The sequence below is a fragment of the Phasianus colchicus genome, chromosome 1, assembly GCF_987193195.1.
Source record: "Phasianus colchicus chromosome 1, bPhaCol1.hap1.1, whole genome shotgun sequence".
Taxonomy (NCBI): domain Eukaryota; kingdom Metazoa; phylum Chordata; class Aves; order Galliformes; family Phasianidae; genus Phasianus; species Phasianus colchicus.
Window position 1 is genome coordinate 176,465,942 of NC_143436.1, and position 24,307 is coordinate 176,490,248.

At 43.1% G+C, this 24,307-nt stretch overlaps 1 protein-coding gene and 1 long non-coding RNA gene across 3 annotated transcripts in view; one reads left to right on the top strand and one right to left on the bottom strand.

Annotated features, from left to right (window-relative positions):
* Positions 1-2,399: 2,399 nt before the first annotated feature.
* Positions 2,400-6,479, bottom strand: LOC116244251 (uncharacterized). 2 transcript variants are annotated; one of them, XR_016463143.1, is made up of 4 exons: positions 6,195-6,479; positions 3,543-3,648; positions 3,108-3,301; positions 2,400-2,990 (listed from the first exon to the last, which is right to left on the bottom strand). It is a non-coding gene; the product is annotated as an uncharacterized LOC116244251 (long non-coding RNA). The 2 variants fall into 2 exon arrangements; XR_016463136.1 differs by having other exon boundaries at positions 2,400-3,301.
* A 138-nt stretch (positions 6,480-6,617) lies between these two features.
* The window catches only part of UBL3 (ubiquitin like 3), a 56,902-nt gene continuing 39,212 nt past the window's right edge, over positions 6,618-24,307 (top strand). Inside the window, exon 1 of the mRNA XM_031615831.2 lies at positions 6,618-7,389. Within this exon, the coding sequence (XP_031471691.1) occupies positions 7,363-7,389 (27 nt within the window). The 5' untranslated portion in view covers positions 6,618-7,362. The remainder of the gene's footprint in view (positions 7,390-24,307) is intronic.

Below are 24,307 nucleotides of genomic sequence, written 5' to 3' on the forward strand. Positions count from 1 at the left end.
AGCAGCTGAAGGAACTGTGATTGTTCAGTCTGGAGAAGAGGAGGCTCAGGGGAGACCTTACTGTTCTCTTCAACTGCCTGAAATGAGGTTGTGGTGAGGCAGAGGTCAGCCTCTTCTCCCAGGCAGCTGTGATAGGACAAGAGGGAATGGCTTCAAGATGTGCCAGGGGAGGTTCAGGTTGAAGATTAAGAAAAATTTCTTCTTTGAAAGAGTAAGGTACTGAAACAGGCTGCCCAGGGAGGTGGTGGAATCTGTCCCTAGAGCTGTTCAAGCAATGTGGAGATGTTGCACTGAAGGACATGGTTGGTGGGCATGGTGGTGATGGGTTGACAATTGGATTAGATGATTTTAGAGATATTTTCCAACCTTAATGATTCTATGATCCTTATTTGTGATAAAATAAGGAACTCTTGCTGTGGTTTAACCCAGCAGTCAGTGCAGCACCACACAGCTGTTCTCTCACTCCCCCCTCCCCCCGTCACAGTGGAATGAAAATGGAGAAGAGAGTAGGAAAAAAAGTTAAAATTTGTGCATTGAGATAAAGACGTTTTAACATACAGAAAATGAAGGGAAAACAATAATAATAATGATTAAAAAAATGCAAAATGAGGAATGTGCTCACCACCCACTGATCGATGCTCAGCCAGTCTGTGAGAAGCAACCCCTGGCTAACTTCCCAGCATTATTGCTGAGCCACATGGTATCAGACATCCCTTTGGCTTGTTTCAACCAGCAGCCATGGTTCTGTCCCCTCACAGCTCCTCACACACCCCCAGTTCCATTGTGGCCAGGCAGTGGGAGGAGCTGAAAAGTGCATGGCTCTATGTCAAAACTACTTTGCAACAGCTAAAACATAAGTGTGTTGTAAACATTGTTCTCATCATAAATCCAAAACAACACACCATATCAGCTACTAGAAAAAAAAACTAACTCTGTCCGAGCTGAATTCAGGATATTTTCCATTTGCTTTCAGTAATTTTTCTGTATGGACTGGACTGATGTATCTGTTAATTCATAGAGGTACGAGTAGTTAAACTACCTCTAAATGCTGGTGGTTTGAACCCTTTCAAATATAGGCACAGAGACTTCTTGTTCTTATTCAGAATATTCTTCCCTGCCTTGTATTCCACCTTTGTACCTTCCTCTCAGTCCTCACACCCTCTTAGGAGTTTCCCAGCACAATTTACAATGTTGGTACCTGGAACACTAATACGCCCTATCTCCTTTTCTACAGCTACGCCCATTAGATTTTCAGAGCACTGTTCCTGCCAGCTTTGGCTGGGTCCGAAAGGCCAGAAATAATCTCTGGCACAAAGTATTACTTGTTTGTTTCCTACCATCTTGTTTTTGTATACAGTGTGAGTTAAAATCGCTGTGGATTTTTATTTTCCAGCAAGATCAGCATGACAAGTAACTTAAAAGGTAAATAAATAAGCCACAATTATGGCCATCGCCATGTATTATAAACTCTACAAAACCTCAAACGTCTTTTTTTTTTTTTTTTTTGCATCCCTACTAGCACTGGGACAGGTGAGAGCTACTAAATGCTATTCCCAGAAGTCTGCTGACATCAGATGTGGTAGGACACCCATGCTGTTCTGGCTTGACACAGAAAAGACAAAGAAGCAAAAAAATCAATATGCCAATGTGCAATGGAAATGAATCAATTTAGTAAGAAAAAAAGTATTTGCAAACACAAAATCTGAGGATTTACAGAAGCACCAGTTTGGCTCAGTAGGAGTTAAAAAAATGCCTGCATGTTTGTATAAAGGTATTAAAAGTACCCTGCTGACTAGCCCCATGTGTTCCTTGCTGCCCTAGGTATCTTGCTTCTGTGGCTGCCAGAGAGGGAAGGAATTCTGATCTGTCCTTCAGCCAAACCACGGAGAATTAAACCCTTTGTTTAAGGAGTCTTTTACCTCCCAAGCTGCTCTAAAAACCGGCAGGGAAACCAGAAGCCATGGCTATTCTTGCCTTAAAAGTAATTTCCTTTCTGTCACTGCTCCTTCTCCTGAAGATGCTCCTGTTTGCAGCCTGCCTCAAATGAAAAACACCAGAGTATATTATGGGCCTGAAAGCTTTTAATGTCAGTTTAGGAGGGAGGACTCAATGTGTTCTCTAGCCCCAGCAATAACAGCCAACAGGAGACAGCACTGCTCTTTTGAAAAATGGTGGTCATTCTTACATGTTATCGATGGGTTATTCTGCCATTAAGGATATAAAGGACATGAAGTTTTGTGCTTCAGGGCACAAACCAGACTCTTCTGCATCCTTGGCAGCAGTAGAAACTTAACCAAATAAGCAGATTATAACGTGATTGTCCACTGTGGGGCTTTTTGAGTCTTCCTCTGAAGTATTTGATGCTGGTCACTGCTACAGACACAATAACACATCAGCTGGACTATTGATCAGATTTAGAATTACAGATCTTTTATTCCTGTTAAACACATCTTGATACAGAGTTGGGTTTCAACTAGTACCAGTGGCAATTAAACACTAAAATACAGCCCCAGCCTACCCAAAGAGATATGGCATAAGTCTTATCAACATAAATACAGCATTGCAAGATTCAACACGTCTATGCATGCCACGTCAGATTCCTCAAATGAGGAGCAAAACAGTAGTTGTACACTTCATCATTTTCCTCTATAAATTGACAAAGGGTGATGATGATGAATGATTTTGTACCCTGACATCTAAATTCCATGCCAGTTCTGCAAGTGAGAGTTAATGGAAATGGATTTGCTTGTTTGAGTACAGAATAAGGCCCCAAAAACAGAACTCTTCATATTGTGAGCACTTCTCTTAAACAGCACTTCCCTTTTTGCTTAGTCCTTGGATGTGGGAAAGATTTGTTTTCAGCTCTGTGTGCCTGCAGCACTTGCTCGGTGTTTAGCTGCAAGCTGATCCCATATGCAAGGCTATAGCTGTGCTTTTTCAGGGTCCCTTGTTCCAGCTGACTACTGCTGACCACAACTCTCATTTCCTCTCTGTGTGGATGTGAAATGAATACTATCATAACAGCCTTTCTTAATACATGCCAAAGAGAAAAAGATATTTTTCTGTTTTATACTCGACCACACTGTATTTCAAATACATTACCTCACCTCTACAAATCCAGTAGGAATTTATCTCTTTTGTCATGTGTAAGGCACAGGCCCACACTATTCCAGTGAGGATGGTTGTGAAGCTTCTCCTTTTATTCATTTGTCCAGCACTCAACCATCCTTAAATGAGCTTCAACATGTGCCACCTGTGCTGGGTCCTCCATTCGTTTGTGTCATATCATCATAGCTGAGAGCTGAGAAAAAAAGTCACACAAATGTGAAACAAATGTCAACTGTGGAGTAAACACAGTACTGTCAACCTTTCAGGACAGAAACTCTTTTTTCTGTTTATACTGTGCAGCACTAACGTAGAGACGTCCTGGCCTGCAGTTATAATTGTGGATTTATATTTGTAATAATGAGTTTAAAAGGTAATTTTTCATGCTATCTTTTGGAAAGCTCAGCTGTGTGTCAGAGAGAGGAACTGATACTCACTTGCACAGTGCTAGGCAGAAAAGTTGTTGGACCTGAGCATACCAACAGAAGTGACAATGACAGTCCCTGACTGCACCGAAGGTGTGTGATCCTTCCTTTTAGAGGACTGCAAAAATAGAGGTAGGAGAACATTTAATACACAATCATGCTGATTTAGGCTCTACATCTTCTGCATTTTGTCCTCAGGTTCCATCCTATGGACGTGCTTATCTTAATGCAGCACAAATGAGCTAATCCATCTAAATAATTCAGAAAAGCCATTGCCGATGGAGTGTATGTGTCCTACTGCTGCCTCCTTGCCTTGCCAGTCCCTACCCAGTTTTCTTGTGCTTGTTGGTACTCCAACTTGCCTGCTGTGCTTGGGCACATGGACCTCTCCCTGCTCTACCGATGAGTACTTCCATATAGCCTTTGACAACTCATGCTGTGTGCTGTAGAAGGATAGACTTCCCTGCTATATGCCTTGCCTCCTGGAAGCAGAGGATATGGGAAGGGTCACACACCTTCCTCCCCAGCTGTCACAGCAGGGTCAGGACATCATTTTGAGTTGCCACGAGTTTCAGGTTACATGAGAAAAAAGCTGGGAGCTGTGGTTCCTGAGAAGCAGACGTGATGCCTGTACTCTCATCCCTACTATGAGTGGGCATGGGCAGGGCACCTGCTAATGCACCCCAAAGATCCCTTCAAGACACTTATACAAGGTTGCTGTAATCTTGGAGCAATGGGTTGGTCTGTAAGACAACTTTGCAGTAGATCTTGGGAGTCCATATAAACTTAAGCTGTTAGGCATACAAATAAATAAATACTTGAGTTGCTTGTGGGTTTTTTTTGTTTGTTTGTTTGGTTGGTTGGTTTGTTTTTTAATTGATAATTTTCTAAGTATACTCTCTATACAGCATGTAAGTCTTCCTGATTTAAAGAAGACCTACATACTCAGGAATGCTGATTATTTGGGACGAAGAAACGAAGAGACATCCTTCATAGCTCACCCCTTCAACCTTCATCTATGGATATTATTAGTTAGATGATCTACAAAAAGTTAGGGAAAAAAAAGAGGAACCTTTCCACTTTTTCTGTCCCTCAAGAAAAAGAAAGCAATGTTTTGGCAATATGCTGTTACTCCCGCAACTATAAGCCTTGCTATCACATTGGCTTGAAGACCTGACAGGTTGGTGATGATTATATACAGTACAAAAACATCACAGACACAGGAGGGCTGAGGTTGAAAGCAACCTCTGGAGGTCACGTAGTCCAATCTACCTGTAGGTCAGCCCCATCACATTGACTATAACCATGCCCAGTTGATGACCATGACTGTGTCCGGATGGATTTTGAGTATCTCTACTGGCAGAGACTCCACAAATTCTCTGAGCAACTTGTGCTAGCTTTTGACCACCTTATATTTCTTATGTATTTTCTTATGTTTGGGTTGAATTCACTAGTTCTTAATTTGTGCCCATTGCCTCTTGGCCTGTTGCTGGGAACCACTGAGAAGAGCCTGGTTACAGACTCTTCATTCCCTCATTTCATCAGGCATTTATATATGTCATGGAGAGCTCCTGAGCCCTCTCTTCTCCAGGCTGACAAGGCCCAGCTCTCAGCTTCTTCAAATGCCAGAGAGCCCTTCCAGAAACTTGCAGTATAAGCAATCCAGGGAGATAAGGACTAAAGTCACACAGTGTGACAGCATGGACAGCAATGTGGGGTCATTTCTGATGACCTCCCAACTCTTCCTGTGCCTTTAACCAAAATACTTGCAGTCAAATATGTCCTTTAAAGCCTATACTGCTTTCATACCGCTTTGGAGTTTTTCTCAAAGAGTTATAAGCTCCATAGGGGACAGCACCTCCAGAGATTGTTGCACACAGTGGGAAGTCATAAAGAGGGACAACAGTCCCCAACTTTTAGGGGATTCCCTTTGAAAGGAAACAAACTTGCCCTAATTTCCTGTGGTTTTACAAGAGAACTTCTCCTGAGGGAACTACACTGCATGTGTCACAGCTCCATCCACTTGTTTTGCTTTCTTGATCTTTTTTTCTCTGTTGGCTTGACAGCACTGGAATACAAACACGTCTCCATGCACTCCTCTAATTAGTGGACCCTTCTAGCCTTGCTAATGTATTTGGTAGATCTGTGGGCAACTTGTGCGAGCACCTCCTGTACTCGGCACGTGTGAGGTTGCACCTTGATTACTGTTTTGGGCCCCTCGCTACAAGTAAGACAATGAGACCATGGAATGGAATGTGTCCAGAGAAGAGCAACGAAGCTGTGAGGGGTCTGGAGCACTGATGGGGAATGGCTGAGGGAGCTGGGATTGTTCAGTCCAGAGAAGAGGAGGCTCAGAGGAGACTTTATCTCTCTGTACAACTGCCTGAAAGGAGGTTGTGGCAAGATGTGATCTGGCCTTTTCTCTCATGTAACAGCAACAGAACAAGAAGGAATGATTTTGCCAGAGAAGGTTCAGGTTGGACATTAGGAAAAAATTATTGTCCAAAACAGTGGTAATGCAGTGGCTGACCAGGGAGGTGGTGCAGTCGCCACCTCTGGAGATATTTAAGAGCCATGGAGATGTGGCACTGAAGGACGTGGTCAGTGGGCACGGTGGGGATGGGCTGGTGCTTGGGCTTGATGATCTTAGTGGTCTTTTCCAACCTTGATGATTATGGTTCTGTGAGTCTTTGGCCACCTTTGCATAAAACCAGCATGTTCTTATGTTCAGTCTGAATGTAGTGGGTTTTAATTGCTTCTTGGTCTCTTGCGGGGAACCTGCTTTAGGAAGGGTTGGACTCGGTGATCCCCAGAAGTCCCTTGCATCTCTGTGATTTCATCACGGGGCACCCTGAAAAGACCTGCAGGCACGCCTTAGCGGTGGGACGCGTTTTTCATCCTCTTGGCCTCACGGAAGTCGTCATTTCCCCCGTGAACCTTAGAGGAGCCATTTCGTCCATCAAACGGCACGCTTTGGGATGACCCTCAGCCCTGGCAACCGTCGCTGGGAGGCGGGGCGGGGCCGTGCCTCCACGCCACGCCTCCCGGCCGCCTACAAGCCCCATGGTGCCGCGGGGCGGCGGCGCGTGACGGCGGGAGGAGGGGTGGGGGGGCTCCGTCTCTCCCCTGCCGCGTCCCCTGCCCGGGCTCGGCAGACGCCATGTTGGCTTGAGGCGAAGATGACAGGGGGCGGCTGTGGGCCGGCATCGCGCTGAGCGGAGGCTTTTCCCCGGCTCGCGGCGCGACCAGGCAGCGCCGCTAAAGCTCGAGGGGAGGGGGCGAGCCTGCCGCGCCGGCGGGGGGTGGGGGGAGGAGGGAGCGAGGGCGGGCTGAAGAGGAGGAGGAGGAGGCGGAGGAGGCGGCGATGAGAGCTGAGGTTGCGGGAGGCGACAGCCGCTGAACGGCCCCGCCGAGCCCCGGAGCCGCAGGGCCGTCCCCGCCGGAGCCTGTTGCATGCGGCAGCCCGCCTAGGGGAGGCCCGAGCCCGGCGTCCTCCCCCGGGCCCCGCCGGCCCCAGGGCAGCGAGTCGGGCCGGCAGCGCGGCGCTTAATGAGGAGGTGACGGCCGCCCCATTATCCGTGAATCACCCCGTCGTTATTCGCCGGGGAGGAAGAGCGCGAGGGGGAAAAGCCGCGCGCAGCCCATGTCGCGGCGCAGTGCCGCCCGCCCCGCCTGGCACCGCCGCTGACGGAGCCGCCGCCCCCGGCACAGCCCTCGGCCCGGAGCTCCGCAGGGCCCCGCCGCCCCACGCCGGCCTCGGGCCGGGGATCTCCGCTCGCTGCTTCTCGTTCTGCTCTCGAAGTTGGTGTCCGAGCGTCGGAGGGATATCAAGATGTCCAGCAGCGTTCCGGCTGACATGGTGAGTGCCGCGCTCCTTCTCTCGTGCCATTATCGTGGAATAGCGTTTACTGAGGCCCCTTTTGGCAGAGAACGTGGAAAGAAGAGGGGCGTGGGAAGGCGAGAGAGGAATCCCGGCTGCCCGCTGGAGGACCCGGCGGTTCCCGGCCGTACCCGCGGCGCCGAGCTCGGAGCGGGGCTCGGCGGGCGGAGGGGCCCCGCTTTGGGGAACAGAAAGGCGAAGCCGAGCCCGCAGGGTTCCTGCCTCGGCCCGTTGTGTTGGTTTTTCTCCTAAACCCGTTCGCGTTTCGTCTCAGCCGCCTGCTTCACGCAAACTTCGCTAGTTCCCTACCGACGCTGCCTTCTGAAGCTGGTGTGAAGTTAATCCCCCTTCCGTGATGCCGGGTCAGGAGCGAGAGAGAAATCCCCGTGCGCTGTTTGCCCAGGGAGAGCGTTTGTGCACCCGCTGCAGCCTGGACGTTTCTCAAGGGCACTCCTGGTGCTCCCGATGGCGGACTGCCGCCAGCCTGCGCGGTGCTGTGACGGAGGGATGGCAGAGCTCTGCCCGTTCAGTGGGCTCTGCCGGTGGCTTGCCCGCATCTCATAAAATAATTAAGCTTAAAAAAGACCACCGAGATCATCTTGTCCAGCCATCATTTCTATACGTCACTTGGTTGAGGGGGAACGGGATGTCACGGCTGTGACTGGATAGCTTGCTCCTTGTTCTTGCAGCAGAATATTTTCTCTTATCCCCATGCAGTGGTTAATGTTTATAGGCACTCTGTCCAAAAGCAGCGAGCTTTTTCTTTTATTGAGGGTGAAATTCTGTTCTCTGAGCATAACCTGCAGTGGTGGTAATAGGAAGACGGAGCCTTGTTTCAGCTCATAGTCCATGTGTAGGATAAATAGGTTGTTGAAGTAATGGCATTGTCTGGATGCTTCATGTCATTGTTTCCTTCACAGCTTTTCTACTGCAGCCCAAAGGAGTGAATTTTGTCAAGAGAGCAGGAACAGTGCAATACAACCACAGTCCTGAGCTTTCCCAGCCCCTCCCTCCCCAAGCACTAAAAATATATTTTGCCTTTTGGGAAGAAATATAGGGAGCGCTCTCCTCATGACTGAATTTCAACTGTCTCAGCTGTTTATTTTCCTTCATCTCTTGCTAGGGGCTCCCTGGCTGTGCTCTGAGCCCCTTTCCCACTCCCAGATGTCAGCATGTTATGGCCCGGCTGCAGCCCCTGCCTAGCTTGGAGCTGGGTGCTCAACTCTCAGAGCAGCTAGAGGAGCTCTTGGCTATGGCATGGAGTGCTGAATTCCTCTCAGCCGGGCCTGAGTGTGAGGCACCCCTCCGTCCTGGGGGCCAGGATGCACCTTTCATATGCAAGGACTCCATTTTATAACGATACACGCATCTTGAGAGGAGAAAGAATAGTTTGTTTCTATTAAAACTGTTTCTTCCTGTCATTATGATGTAATGAGGATAGTGATGTGTAGGCCTGGAGATGCTCTGTTTCTTCAGGTCAGGAAGAAGCTTGTTATCCATAGCGATGTTTAAATATTGAGTCATTACAAAGACGTTTGAATGAAGATGTCACCGGTGTCAATATAATTTAAGCAAGTGAACAGGCATATTCTGGTCTGTCTTAGGATCATTCTGTTCAGTTGCTGCGTTTTTAGCTGCAGTTTCCCTCATCAAGTTTTAAGTGTGCTGTAGAAATTAAGATGATTAAATGCAGTCAGTAACTTAATATATAATTTGTAGAAAGAGCACTTGAAAACTCGTTTTTCAGTCTTTTTTTTTTTTTTTTTATCGGTGTCCTCTTTATTTCAAAGGAGTTTGTTCAGGAGGAAAAATGGTATTGTTATTTGATTGCTTTTTAAAGAGAAGCACTTGCAGGCTGTCACCTTGTTTATGTATGTTTTTATTTACTTGTATGATTTTGCAGTTTACATTTCTCTTTATCCACCCACTCTGTAATTTGCATTTAAAAAAAAAATCCCATTCTTCTGTAGGAGTTGGCATCATTGTGGTGGGGTGTTGTATTATGAGGGCTCTGTCACGTTTACTAAATCTGCTATGAATTACTTGAGTATTATAATAATTATGTTTCAAAGTATCAGATGCATGAACTAACCCTCTCATAATAATAATAAAACTATTATAATTGGTGCTTCTTAAAATGTGGTCTTCCTGTCCTACCTTTGAAATGCTGAGGATCTGCTGTACATAAATTCCTTCAGTAAGCTTTGGGTTTGTGTGCAGACGTAGTTTGATCCAGCCTTCTCTTCTATGAGCTTGGTTGACTTCTTTCCAGAACTACAGCAGATTTTACCTGCTTACCATTTCAACATCACTTCTCAAATAATTAACATAGCATTTTATCATTTGCATTCCACTAGTAACCTGGATAGTGACACACTGCATTCCGGGCATCATAAGTTTGTGTTGCATTATTCCTTAGGAATACACTCTACTTAAAGGCTAAAACTCTACTCCTGGAATGAGACCTGCTGCTGTTGGCCTCTATACTTGTGTAGTTTCATTAACTTAATGAGGACTAGACATGTATGGAGTAGTCCTTGAACACCATACTACCTTTCTAGAGTCTGAAGCCCCCCCCATAATTACTGGTGACTGTGAAGATGCAGGGCATCTTTGAATGTGTTGAATAATTTTATCAGATAACCTATTATTGTTGCCATTTGGTAGCAGCTACAGTTTGAAGGACTGATAGTGGAGCTGCTTTCAAGTTGTATTTTCTTTCCTACTCGTGAAGCATTGTGAGGTGCTTTATGGACTCAAAACCAATAACTTTTTTTTAAAGTTGACAAAAAGAAAATAGCTTGCTATTAGTTTAAGAACTGTAGCCAACTATATCAAAACAAGCTCTTAAAAACAAAATAAAACCCAACAAACCACGGTGTGACAACACACTCAAAACCACCAACAACCAGGTTCAGTCCAAAAGTTCTTACTCAGTTGAGTATCCATTTCTTAGGCATTATCAGAAGAATTTGAGAAGCTGAATCTCCTTTGTACATTCTTATAATACTTCCCCTTATGCACATAATTCTTCAGGGGCTTTGGAACATTGCAGAAATGGCTCCATATGACTGAAAAGCATTGTGCTGTTTGCTGTTTCCTTCATTGGTGCATTTTCTTTAGGTACAAAAAGGCTCTGCCAGCTTTTTCTTCCCGGGCTGTTCTTTGTGTGCCCTCTGGGATATCAAATTCCAAATTCTTTTTGAATTTGAGTGGTAATCAAGAGTAATGCATTTGGCTCATGGTGCGGATTTGGTTTTTTTTTTTTTTTTTTTTTTTGGTGTGGCATTAGATAAATCCTCAAGAGTTGATAGACTTGAGTATTTTCAATTGTATTACGTGTACCTACTGAATCTGTATGCTGAACATAAGAGATGGTGGTGGTGCGTGGGAGATGATTGAACAAAACAATGTTTGGTGTTACGTGTTTGCAGATATACAAGAAAATGAGGGTTCGTGGTCTGAAATCCTTGTGTACATGGAAGTGTTAGAAGAGGGAAGTAAGTGAAGGAAGACTGTGTGTGCATGTTGTTTTGGAAGTTTAATGCAGAATGGTGATGATTAGCTTAGTGTATAGTATCTGTAACATCTGTAATCCGTTTCAGTGATAGCTAAGAGGAAAAGGTTGGGTATATATATACATCTGGTCCCACAGCACTAGGAGCATCTCTGCATCCTTGAATAAGGTTCAGGCAGGAGAAGCTTAAAGGGGTACCTGGTTGAATTTTAACGTTCTTCATCCAGCCTAAATAGTTTTTTAAGAAAAGTATCCTTATAATATGCTTGGAACATAGACCATGCTTTGCGCACTCATAGTACTGTGGTGGATTGGAGCAAAATGTAAGAAGTCATACATAACAGTTCTGTTGGAATTGCTTTTTCTTCAGCAGATGCATTTCCTTTGTTTTGAAAATTGCCGAAGCTCCTTCCTGACTGACTCCATGTGGGATGAGCCAGCTTTGGTGGTAAAAGGCGGGGTTTGTTGTAACAGAATGCACCTTATCTGTTACCTACAGTAGCACCAGGGATACACTTTCCAGAGCTTGATACTGAATCTGTATATTTAGAGTACCTTTCTGTAGATTTATGGTTTTTTTTTTCCTTTCTCCCCTTTTTTGTTCCACAGAGAAAAGAAAGTCTTACCTACGGATCTAACAACAGTACAAAAATCACTTTAGTAGCAGCTGATGTTTGTATACAGGACGGTAACGGAAACTCCATGGCATTCTAACACATTCAACATACTCCAGAACAATGATTTTTTATTTATTTATTTATTCAGGCAGAGGCAGGTGTAACTTGTGGATGAGACAGTGGGTGTTGTTTGTGCAGCACTGTAAGTTAGGCTGACTGAGCAAATCGTTCCTTCTTGCTCACCCTTCACCCTTGTTGTCCTTGGTACCTGACTTTTTTCACTCCAGTTTTGTTCTCTAACTCCATGAAATAGGAGAGGGAATGGGTACTGAAGGACATTCAGCTCCTCCCCTGTTGGGAGCACAGGGTAGCCAGCAGTGACTGCTGGCAGGGTCCAGCAGGACGGAAAGACAAAAACCAAATGCTGAGTGTCTGACTGTAGCAAAATGATCACCTCTACAGCAGAGACATTGAACTGTGCACATTAAAAACAAATTGCCAGCTTTATCTGAGGAATACAGACAGAACAGTCAGGACTAGATGGGGATGAGTGGCGGCTCTTTGGAATTGGTGCCAACTTCAGGTGCCTCAGTGCTTGTGCTACTGTTTGCATGGATCTAAACTTAACTTTTCCCCATCAGCATTTTATTTTAGATCGTTCCAGGCCCATTTCTCTCTTCTTTGTCTTGGCCTGAGGCTGTATGGAAGGTGAGCCATACAGTACAGCAGACCAAGTAGGCAAAGCTTCATGAGAATGTCTACAAAATGAGGGAAGATGGACTTCTCTATTTTTAATGTGGGATTATTTCTTAGGACAACTTCTGTGAGTGTTGAAAGTCCTGGTCATGGTATATGCAGTCAGAGGGCTTTGTTTTATACTTCTGATCGGTCACTGTTGTTTCTGAGCAAAAGTCAGAATGTCAACTTTTGATGCCCCCCATGTGCTTATGCAATAGGGAAAAGAACGGAGAGCTCGGTTCTGACTCAGCCTCTGAGTGCTACTCTACTTTGCAGGAATCCAGAAATATCTGGAATGTGACTAATCATTCTTGTGGTTTTATGTAAAAGAGATAGTACGGCTTATTTTCAATCTTTGCTCTGTGTAGGTCTGGATCCTCTGGCTTGGTTATTTCTCACTGCAAGTACAGTGAAAGGCAGAGCTGCTGATCAGTGCTCTTTTCAACATTGTCTGTTTGCAGTTAACTGAGCCTGCTAAAGTAGCAAGCCTTCCCTGCCACGATTTTGCATGCATAAACTTCAGCTCACCGTAATTATTAAAGGACTCTGACTGAGTGTGATGCTTTCATTTCAGAAGCTGCTGGAAATGAGCAGAATGTCAATGAGGAATTGTAATGACGCTGTTCTCATGTGAAATCTAAACTTTAAGACCCCAACTCTTCATTGGGTTTAGCCTCATTCAAAGATCTGGCTTTAGAACTTCATTTATTGTTTAAAAGTTACCCTATAAACTCAGCTAGAAGGACAGCCTTTAATGTTTGACAGTTTCTGTTACATGTAGTTTGCAGAACATCTTAAAAAATGATCCCTTCATCGCTTTATGGGGTATACATCCAGACAAATACAAATTGACAGATGGAAGGAAACACTAATGGAAGAGAAGAATGAAGAATCAACAGCCTGCAACAATTATAAATAAATAAATGGAGGCATCAGCTGAGATTCTGCAGATAGCTTTATGCAGTTCAGTACGATAGCTCTTGTATCTGAAAGGAAATATGTGGGAGGTGGGGGGAAAGTTGCTAAATGGGCTTTCTGAAAGCATACAGGAGATCTTTTTATTTTTGAATACAACATTTAAAGAAAAGGTGAAGACCTTCTGACTTGTGGGTCTGCTGGGCCTCAGCAATAGAGTTGTGTGGAAACATTTAAACGTTGTTGCACGTGAGCATTGGTACGTATTTGTGGAAATGCAGTGTGTTTTGCAGCACTAGCTGCGATGGTTTGGCTCCTCCGCAGAGGCTAAATGAGTTGCTGCTGGTAAACCATCCGCAGTTTGCATTGAGACTCTGCACATATGTTGAAATCTGACAAAAATGTAGTGTATATTTTCCACGACTAGGAACTTAGTCAGCCAAATCCCCATTTTGCTGCACAATTGTGGCATTACTGTCAGTGTCTTGTAAGTTTTTTTTCTACTTTCTGGTAAAGAAATCTGAGAATAGCTTGCCAGTGGCGCATCACACTTGTGTGGGTTTATGTGTTTTTGTTAGTTTGCTGGTTTAACTTAAATTTTTGTGTGTGATTCAGTTTAGAATTAAAAGGAAACACTGTGGCAGAGTTCAGCTGAGATTTTGTTCCGTAATACTGTTGTTATGGAGACAGAAACAAGCAGGAAACTCCATGAGTTTCTGTATCCCATACAAATCAAGAGAGTAAAAACATACATTTCTGGTTTTGTTTTGGCAGAGTTCTTCCACCAAAAAAGGAAATGGATACCTTAGTGGGATGTGGGTACCAAACAGCACACGGATGCCATCTGCAAGTGCCGGTGATGATGGCTTCCTGCTGTGGTGGTTCCACTTTCTCAAGATAACTGGCACACATTGCTGTCTCATTTTTGTCAGTGGCTTTGACTGATGCTAAGAAGCAAAGGTGGCCTTATCCTGGAGCGTGCTGCAGTCGAGGATCGTGACTTTAATCTGTAAAACTTTTGGCAGTTTCTTTGGATTGGTTGGATGGGGCCCTGGGCAGCCTGCTGTAGTATTAAATGGGGAGGTTGGCGGCCCTGCCTGTGACGGGGGAGTTGGAGATTCATGGTCCTTGAGGTTCCTTCCGACCCAAGCCATTCTGTGATTCTGACTTAAAAATAAACACACATACTTGTTTATTGTTCATAAAGTGGGGTCCTGAGCTCTTGTGAAAGCTTTTCCATGGTCTTTGTAGCGCAGTATTAATTGATGGGAGTTTAGTACTAATCTCAAAATAAGCACAAGGAAATGGGTTTCTTTTCAATCTCTGAAAGAAAAAAAAATCAAGTGTCTAATCTCTAAAAATAATCATACTTCAAAGTCTTGTATTGTAGCATTGGTTGGTATCTCTGCAGTGGAGTTATGGTATGGTAACGTTTTGTGGTCTGGCAGAGATCCACATCACCATAATCTGTTTCTGATGCTTAGCATATACCCCTGATAGGACTACTTAGTCTATCTCTGGAATCTGACAAGTTTTTAATATAGGGAAATAAGAGAATAGTGATAAAATAGAGAAGTTCAGTATTAATCAAAAGTCTTTCTTATCTGGGGCTATGAATTTAAGATTGCCTCTTTAAAGGTAGATTAGTGTCAGCCTACATGGGAATATATGTGGCATATGCTACTAAGCCTCAGGAAAGTTATTTTAAACTATACTACTATAACATAAGTATTCTGAAAGAGCTCTTTTTTGGTATTTCTTTTATGATAAGGTCCTGTCAAACATTCTTCGGACACTCTTATCTCTAATATACTGCAAGTGGTGGACTAGAAGGATGTGGAAGTTTTTTTTTAATAACTAGTTACAAGGTTTTTCAATTGTTTTTAAAGAATTCTGGTTAGCATGGGCAGTATCGTGAAGACCAGAACTAGGTTAATTCTTGGAGTGGTGCTCTATGGTTGTAGATGACGTACAGCACATTGCTTAGGGCATGCCAAATCTGAACATTTCTGCCATTTTGGCTTTGAATGAACATACTTTTAGTTGGTGCAAACAAGTTGGTAATAACACTTGTGGGGTGTGATAATGAAAGCTTAGCTTGTTTTTGAATTTGGGTTATTGATCTGCAATGGAAATAGATATTATTGGATTTGCATGTTTGAGTGCTTTATACTTACAGCTATTTTTGGCAATAAACTTGAAATGTTCAGAAAACTTTGTTAGGAAATTTGAAGTGTAGGAGGGGGAGGAGAATCCCCTATTTGCTACTCCTATGTGATTCAGTAACAGTGAAATCGACATAAAAATCACACACAAATTATTAGCTTTTGATAGCTGTATTATAGCATGTAACCATTGATGAGGATGCAGTGTGTTACTGTACATTTATGAGAAAAATTAAATAAGCTGTTGGCCCAACAGAATGGTGATCTTCCTGGTATGAAAGCTTCCCACGTGCTCTCATGCTGGACTGCACTGCCCTGTAGCAAGCAGGGATGCAGCATCACATGTGTGCCATGGCTGCCTGCATGGGTTGTGCTGCCAGTGTACCTGGTGAGCATGGCAGGAATGCAGGATCAGTGGGTTGGCCCTTTGTGTGAACAGCTGTGGAGGTGCACTGCTTTCCCTGGTTCACGAATGACACAGTAATATTGCTCTGAAGCATGCTAGTTTGTCTAGTCAGGAACCCCACGCTCACAAGGGAGGTTTGCAAGGCACGGTACCTTAGGCTATAAAAATGTGTACTATTTGACTCAAGCATTCAAAGGTTTTGTACTGAAGTATGCTGTAATATATATTCTTTGTGCTGCCAGTTTCTAAGAAGGGCTATTTTAAAGACCAGTGTTATACTTAAAGATGTGTTAAGTATTTTTATGGGAGTTTCTGCTAGTTCATTTCAATGTAAATTACTGAGGAAGGGAAACATTTTTCTAAAATATACTAGTGAGTATTTCTAGCTGTCTAGACACAAAGAGCAAAGCTTTAAGATGCAATATGTCAGATCCTGGCACCAAGAGAACAGCTTGTTACTGAGAAATTTGACTTAGTCTTAAGGATTTCATTTTCTAACGGCAAAATGACTGGAAGTTCTTATTAAACAAACTGCGATAGTGTTTGATTTCTGTCTGCTTAATTGCTTCTGGCCAGTATCGTTTCATAAGAATTGGGGTTTCATACAGATCTGGAAATGAGGATTTTATTTGATTGATTTCTAATTACGTATGGTTGGAATTATTTGGGAGTTTAAAATTTCCGTTGTAGTGGGTGGAATACTAAGCAAACTCTAAGCATGTTTGGATGAGGGGCCATGAGATTGTGGCAGAGGGTATTTGCTGACTTGTTCTAGCTTGCAAGTTCTTGGCTGAATTGTGTTTCTTCTTGCGAAGGAGGCTAGCCTGTGATATCAATTTCAGAAGCCTCAACAGAAGGCTTAAGGCATGCACTTCTGCACTGAACTCTCACTGCTTACCTCAGCAAGGATGCTGAGGCTTCCTTATACATTCTGCTTCTGATGGGTGTGAAAATGAGCTCTGTGTGCCCATTTCTTCACACAGGGAAATCCCTAAGGAGGGCTGTAATTTGTGTGCAGAACACTTCATAGAATCATAGAGTTGCCGAGGTTGGAAAAGACCTTCATGGTCATCCAGTCCAGCTGTCCACCTGTCACCAATATTTCCCACTAAACCATGTCCCTCAGTACAAAATCTGAACGTTTCTTGAACACCTTCAGGGACATTGACTCCACCACTTCCCCAGGCAGCCCATTCCAGCCCCTGACCACTCTTTCAGAGAAGAAATTTTCCCTAACATCCAATCTGAATCTCACCTGATGCAACTTGAGACCGTTTACTCTTGTATCGCCCTACTTTGCCACAATCTCCTTTCAGGCAGTTGTAGAGAACAGTAATAATGTCTCTCTTGAGCCTCCCCTTCTCCCCATGTTCCAGCATGGTCCTGGGTTTGGTGCTGCCATACGTACTTAGAGCAGGAGGCAAACAGGACTCAGACCTCAGTGATGAGGATGGAATTTTTGATGAGATTGGACTTTTCCCAAAGTAAGAGCCATGGCTGCATCTTTCCCTCTATTGGCTATAAAGAGTGTGAAATATCTCTTCAGAGGTAGGTGCTTCTAAGCTGAGGTTGTCTTTTTTGTATCCATCTGTGTTTTAAGCAAATAGCATGGCAAAATATACATAATGAACTGAGTATGGTGCATCTACTACTGTGTTATTTATGGCATACGTGGAAAACTGACTTTGAGGGAACTGTTAGACTGGTAAAATGTAATACAGAAACATTCAGAAATAAAAGGATCAAGATAGTGAGAGCAGCGAGGTGTTGCTTAGCTGCCCACTGGCTGCTAAACTGCCATGTTTAACTATTTTTTTAATCTTGTTGCATCAACTCTATTCTTGTTAAGTCTCTTATCCAGAAGCACATGAGTTTTTTCCATCACGCCTTCCTTATCCAGCACCTACTTGTTATTCAAAGACTGGACCAGTCTGCCTCTGAACTGCTCAAACCTTGTTTAGAAGAGGTCTTAATTCACCATGAGTCTTCCTGTGATACCAGTCTCTTTAGCAAGTACTTCAGAAAACTCCATTCATTTCTGGAAGATCTGTTTAAAACCTGAAGTGACCTAAAGAGAAAAGAACAAATCCACAGCAGTTTCCTGTGTTCAAGGATGTGGGGATTTTTAGTTTTATGCTAAGTTATCTCTCCTGAGTTCTCTTAACTTTTTTTAGTAAACGAATTGTAGGAAAGGTAACTAGCCTTATCCAAGGGGAACCGAATGATTATCAGTCAGTGCCTTTATCTGCAGACGTGCTGGTTGGTGCTTGCTTTTTTTTTTTTTTCTTTAGCTGGGTTTGAAATTTGCCAAAGTGAATAATTAAGAGTGCTGAGTAATACCAGATAAGGTGGAGCGAAGGTAGATAGTTTCCTGCCTTTATAAGTTGTTTCTGTTGCTGCATATCAGTCCTGACTTTGATGCCTTAAAAAAGTCGTAGGTTATGTATTTTATTTATAATGAACACGTGGTTAGGAGATATTTTGTTTCTGTTATCTTCTGCCAAAAAAGAGAAACTTCTTGTTTTGTTTTATCTTCTTGTTCTCAGCATATAGGCATGAGGCCCAGAAGGGAATAAATTACTGGGGAGATCATTTAGGCTTTTGGCCTCTTCTGCCACAAATAGTATAGTCTTGAAGTTTTTCTCTTCTACTGAGTGCTGTCCTGCAGGAGATGGAGGAGACAGATAATGCCAAAATAAACCCAGCATTTTCTGCAGTCTTTTTGTATTGAATAATAGTTTTTCTTGTAAAAGCAGATGACAACGCGTTCCAAAAAATCTGGTGCAGTTTTCAGGAAGAACTGTATCTATTCGTTGTGGTTGTTTGAAATTTAATATGCAAAAGAAATATATTCAGAATCTTAAATACAGCAGCATTGTATTTTCGTTCTGTCTGACTTTGGGGTGAAAGCAGCAGTTGTTTAGCTGTGATCTACTGGGAGCTGTATTGGCCAACCCTAGAGTGTCCCTGGGGCTGCTGGGACAGGGACGAGAAAGTCTTTTGAGTTGTTTCAAAATAGTTCTGGCCAGGTTTCTGGAAAAGATGGCACTTGTTTTTTTTATTGTAGGCATTTTGAACTGCTGTAGTAGCTTGCAAGAGGGTGGTGGTAGCGGCTGAAAGGAGCACAGGGAGAAGCCAAATCATGATTACACAACCATCTAGCGATGAACGGACAGGCAGTGCATGTAGTGGTGTTAGAGCATTCAGGCTTATTTATGAGCAGTAATTTGCCATACAAGCATGCAGGGAGCAGCAAGCTGTCAAGGAGTTAGCATGATTTTTCTCTACCGTGCATAGGTTTGTACTCTTAAGTAATTAAATTCTATTATCTGAAGTTCTTAATGGATGTAGGGCATGCTAGATGGTAAGTTTTCTCATGGCCATCCTTACCTCTGTCTCTGTATGCCAAATGCAAACATACCCAAACCCATCCCTTAATTAGTATTTGCATGTTTGGTATCGGTCCTGAATAGAGGTAGAAAAGCAATGTGCATTACTCTGGGTGGAAAAATGAGATGTATGTATACATGGCATCACACCTTTTGGCAAAGGTGAATCTTGCTGGAAATTTCCCAAGACTTAAGTTGCCTCAGTGTGGCATTTAGTGCCATTTAGCATGTGTTGATGGCCCGGGGTGTCTGCATGGCACACTGCTCCCATGACTGCCCTTCTGGAGGAGCAGCTGCAGCACATGGGGGGGATACTTCCCAAGACACGAAGAGGAGTAACTTGTTTGAGCTGTTGGGATTCTGTAAAGTCCCATTTGCGGTATTTTCATATATGGTATGCTGTCTTTTCTTTGCTTAAATTTATTAAGTTGTGCTTCAAAATTGTTAAATGTTTTCATTTACAGTAAATCACAGTTCTATGCAGTTTATTTCTTACAGAAAGCTTCAGCATCTATGTGAATAGTGCAGCAGAGAGGAAGATTTCTTGTAGTCAACCTGCATTTCCTTTCTTTTAACGTAGAAGAATTTCTCCTAATTACAGCTCCATGGAAACTTGGGAAGCTGCAGGTGTGCTGTGCCTGTCATGGCCAAGTAGGTAGTGTGTGATGACAGATGTAAGGCCAAGTGAGGTCCTGTTGGAGTGTTACTGCAACCTGTTGGAAAAAAAAAAGTGGAAGCTGAGACAAGTTAATACAGTGAGTTTAAAAGTAATTCATCCAGTGAGAACTTGCACACAACCAGATGAGTTTAGAAAATCATCTGAAGTCCTTGAAAATGCCTTACCCTACCAGCTTTGTAGTTTGTGGTATTAAATTGGACTCGAACAGGCTATGCTAAATATCACAAGCAGAAGTGCAGTGTGTTTCTGGTGCATTACGATTACACTTGTGCAGCAGAAGAGGAAAATACTGCCCATACAAACATGATCTCTTTTAAAGATACTGAAGTTTTTGTAATGAAATCTCACAAAGAAATTCAGCTTGGTTTTGTTTTACTAGGTTAAAAGAAAGAAGCATACTCTTTGGAGCTTGACAGGCCTCTCTTGACATTTGGCCTGAAATGTTTGCAGGATACTTCATTTTCTGCTCTGAGAATCAAATGAGCAGGCTGAGAATTTATGCATACGTAATTAAATAATGAAGATTCTTTGGCATTAAATAGCAAGCTTCCTTGTATTCATACCATATCACTTCTCTGGCAAGATTTTTATCATACACCAGAGTAAATATCATTCCTTGTACTTGAGAAGTGTATTTCTTTTGGAGTGCAGCTTCTGATAGCTGACTTACAGCGCAAAGCCTTCATCCAAGTGTATTCATCTTTCTGCTTTAGTCTTGGCCCTCTTCAATTTTTGAGATGTTTTACTTCAGTTTTCAAAAAAACCTTATGGTAGAAGCCTAATGATCATACATAAAGCCTTTCCATCATAAACTGTTGTAAAAAGAAAGAATTGCCATGATTGTCTCGAAATATAACATATTTTTCTCTGGATGCTTAAAGGCCACATTTTATTTGCAGCAACACTTCATGTTTGGAGGAATTTCATGTGGAGGAATCTTTATATAGCACCTATCTATACAGGCATCTATCTAAATATAGTCTCCATCCATATGACAAGACTAATCTCTGTGTTTGGGCTTCTGGCAGACCTCTTTTGGATGGCTAGATTTCATTACTGAGAGATCAATCAAAAATTAGCAAATGAGACTTGCTATATTGGGAGCTCTGGAAATAATACTTGACTTAAAGAGTTGGAAGAATTTATCATTTTTAAGTATAAAGTATTTATAATATTCCTCTATAAGGTTCAGCATGCAGTATGTGTGGGAAGTAGTGCTGTTCGTGCTTCCTTATGTCTAGAAGACCAAAGCAGAGGTGGCAGCCCACAGCTATGTTCTTTCCTTCAACTTTTCTGCTGTGGTACATGGGCTGTTACAACTCTAATACAGCTTCTATCAGTGGATGAGTGTATCATGGTGGTTGAACGCAGGCAGTTTATTCCAAAGACTTCTATTGTTCAAACTAAGCTGAAAATGATCTGTGGGATAAAGCTGTGACCTAGTTCCAGATTTCCATGCTTTGGAAAGTATTATTTTGCCAAACCCGTGCATGTGTATTTCTTTAATTCCTTTCCTCATTTTTGAAGATAGATTAATTACTTATTTTTAGGTCGATGGCTCACATATTCTGTGAATAGAATGGGCACAATATTCTATTCAATGTTAATTTTGAGGGTTTTATTTTTGTAAGAGGGGAATTTTTCACCCACTGTGATATTAGGAAAGGTCAGCCTGCCCAGCCCATGTGCTGGCTCTCAGCAAAGTACCCTGCATGCTTCTAGCATCAGCACTGCATATATGGGGAAAATTCTCTGCCTGATCTGTAATGATGGCTGTTTTTTATAAATTTAGTGAGGTTTTCTGCTTTCTTTAGTGACGGTGGAGGTGTGGTAAGGGAGCAAATTTAATATTCAATATTACAAATGTTGAAAATAGGAATGAAGAGTTTCAATTACATTCTGTGTTTTGCTTTGCTTCTAACTTGGTACAGTGGGGGCTGTGCCCTGGGTACCATAGGCTGGCCTCAGACTGGGTTCAGTTTCTGTTTGTTTATTGATTTTGGTGGCACTGAGCATGTTGGTAACAGTTTGAAGACTGACAGGAGTTCACTTACAAATTCATGTAAAAATACTAATTCAGAATAATGTGAGAAGAAAGCTTTCTGTCAGCAGGGAATTCTTACAGATATCTACATTATAAGGGTTTTTTATTTTTCCTTAATTCCAATACAGAAATTGAAGAGGTTTTATTTTAAAAATTCTGCTACATGCTTTTCTCAAGTCACTGTGCTATTTGCCCATCTCTGGCTGGTCAAACAGTGACAAAAACTACATGAGAGCTGGTGAAGTGAAAGCTGCTTGAGGCTGTGACAGGGCTGGATTTGGGGCTGAAGGTTGTGGAGCTGGCTGGGGTGCTTTGGAAGCCAGCCCTGCTGTCAGCAGCCTCCATCCCTTCCTGCCCTGGGTCCCTGCTGGTGCTGAGCAGTGTGGGAGGCTCCCCCAGGCCATGTCTTGCTTCAAATCAACATCAGTACCTTTAGGAGGATATAGGTTGTCACAAAATGCGGTTTTCCAAAGTGAAGGTCGTGTTGGATGTTGTGCCTGAGAGACTGTTCACCATCGCTTCTGCAAGGGTTTTGTATGTTTTCAAGTGTTGCTGCATCTTGTTGTAAGTAGCTTTGAATAATCGTATGGTTCTGGTTTAAGTGATGGAAAATAGTGAGGACTGTCAGGCAAAGAATGGTTTGACTTGGAACAGACCTTTAAAGGCAATGTAGTCCAACTTGCCTGCAATGAAAAGGGACAACCTATAGCTAGATCAGGTTGCTCAGAGTCCCGTCCAGCCTGACCTTGAGCCTGGCCAGGGACAGGGCATCTACCACCTCTCTGGCAACCTGTGCCAGTGCCTCACCATTCTTACAGCAAACCCTCCCCTGCCCCCCTCCCCCCCCAAAAAAAAAAAAAAAAGAAAACCTTATATCCAGTTTAAATCTCCCCTCTTTTCATTTGAAACAATTTCCCATTATGCTATCACAACAGAACCTGCTAAAGAGTCTGTCCCCTTCTTTCTCACAGCCCCCCTTCAGATACTGAAAGGCCACTCTCAGGTCTCCCCACAGTCTTCTCTTCCCCAGGCTGAACAGCCCCAGCTCTCTCAGCCTGTCCTCGCGGGGAGGTGTTCCATCCCTTGGCTCATTTTTGTGGCCCTCCTCTGCATGGACTCCAACAGCTCCATGTCTCTCCTGTACTGGGGACTCCACATCTGGATGCAGTCTCAGGTGAGGCCTCACAGCCCAGAGCAGAGGGACAGGATGACTCCCTTGCCCTGCTGGCTTTGGATGCAGGATACTACACAGCTTGTTTGTCACATTCAGTGTGAAATAGAAAATGTTTTGTCAGTATCTTGCAAGGCTTTGGAAAGTGCTGAAGAGGGTTTTGTTGCTGACACAGGTCCCTTTGCTCTTCTTAACAACATGTGAAAAAAAACGTTTTATAAAGTGGTAGGAGAGAATTATAATTATTTGAAAGAGACTCCTTCCCTTAGGTGCTCTGATGTGAAACAAGGGTAATGGAATGAAACTCTTATTTTCTCTGTAAAGAACTGGATATGCCAGCATGGCACTACCTGCCAGTGGAACATGTATAGAATCCAGCTTTTTGGGTATCTCAATGAGAGGAAGGTGGGATTTCTGTTGCTTTTGTATGTTTATTTTTTTCCCTCCCCTGATTATCAGTATCTTGTTCATGTCTTGGATGTTTGGGTTGCAGTACAAGGAAGTAATTGTAAAACTTTCCATTTTTCTGAGCGTGGAGAATTTTTATCTCAGATGTTAAAAAAGTAGATTAAGATGTGATCTCTAGGAATGCGATGCTTACTCTAAACTTCAGTGTATATACCACAATGCATGCTTAGCTTTGTTTTATTTGAGAAATATTAGAAGTCTTTTTAATATTGTATCTGTTTAGTTAAAAAAAACTATATTCAGAGAGTGAAGCAGAGACCAATTTCATAACCTGCACCACCAGCTGTTAAATGCACGAGGAGCTTATTTTTTTTCTGGATGAGGTTTAGCCAGCTGTCCATTTTCAACTGCTGCCTGGATGGAGGCATGCATTTAAGAATAACACAGTAGGCTTTCTGTGAGTTGACACAAAAGCTTTTTTTCTAATCTGACTCCTTTAGCTTGTCTGACACTTCCCCAGATCTATTCTTGCTGAGGAGTGTATTTGAAATCTTTCCCTGTTGCACTCCTTTCCTCTAGTGTATGCTCTCATCTTCTTCCACTTAGGCTGGAGCTTCTGCTCAGCACAAGACATGTGCACTCAGTGAGCGTGCAGCAAGGCGTGCGGATGTATTTTCCAGCTGCAACCCAAAGCCCACCCTAATCCTATTGACATCTAACCCAAGCAGCATTTAGTTAATCTGTCTGGTATTCTTCTTACTTTGTCTGACCTGGTGAGATGATACAGCTTCTTGTGACTTCATTTTCTCTTAGATGAGTGTTTTTGGATGGTAATGGCACACTTGTGG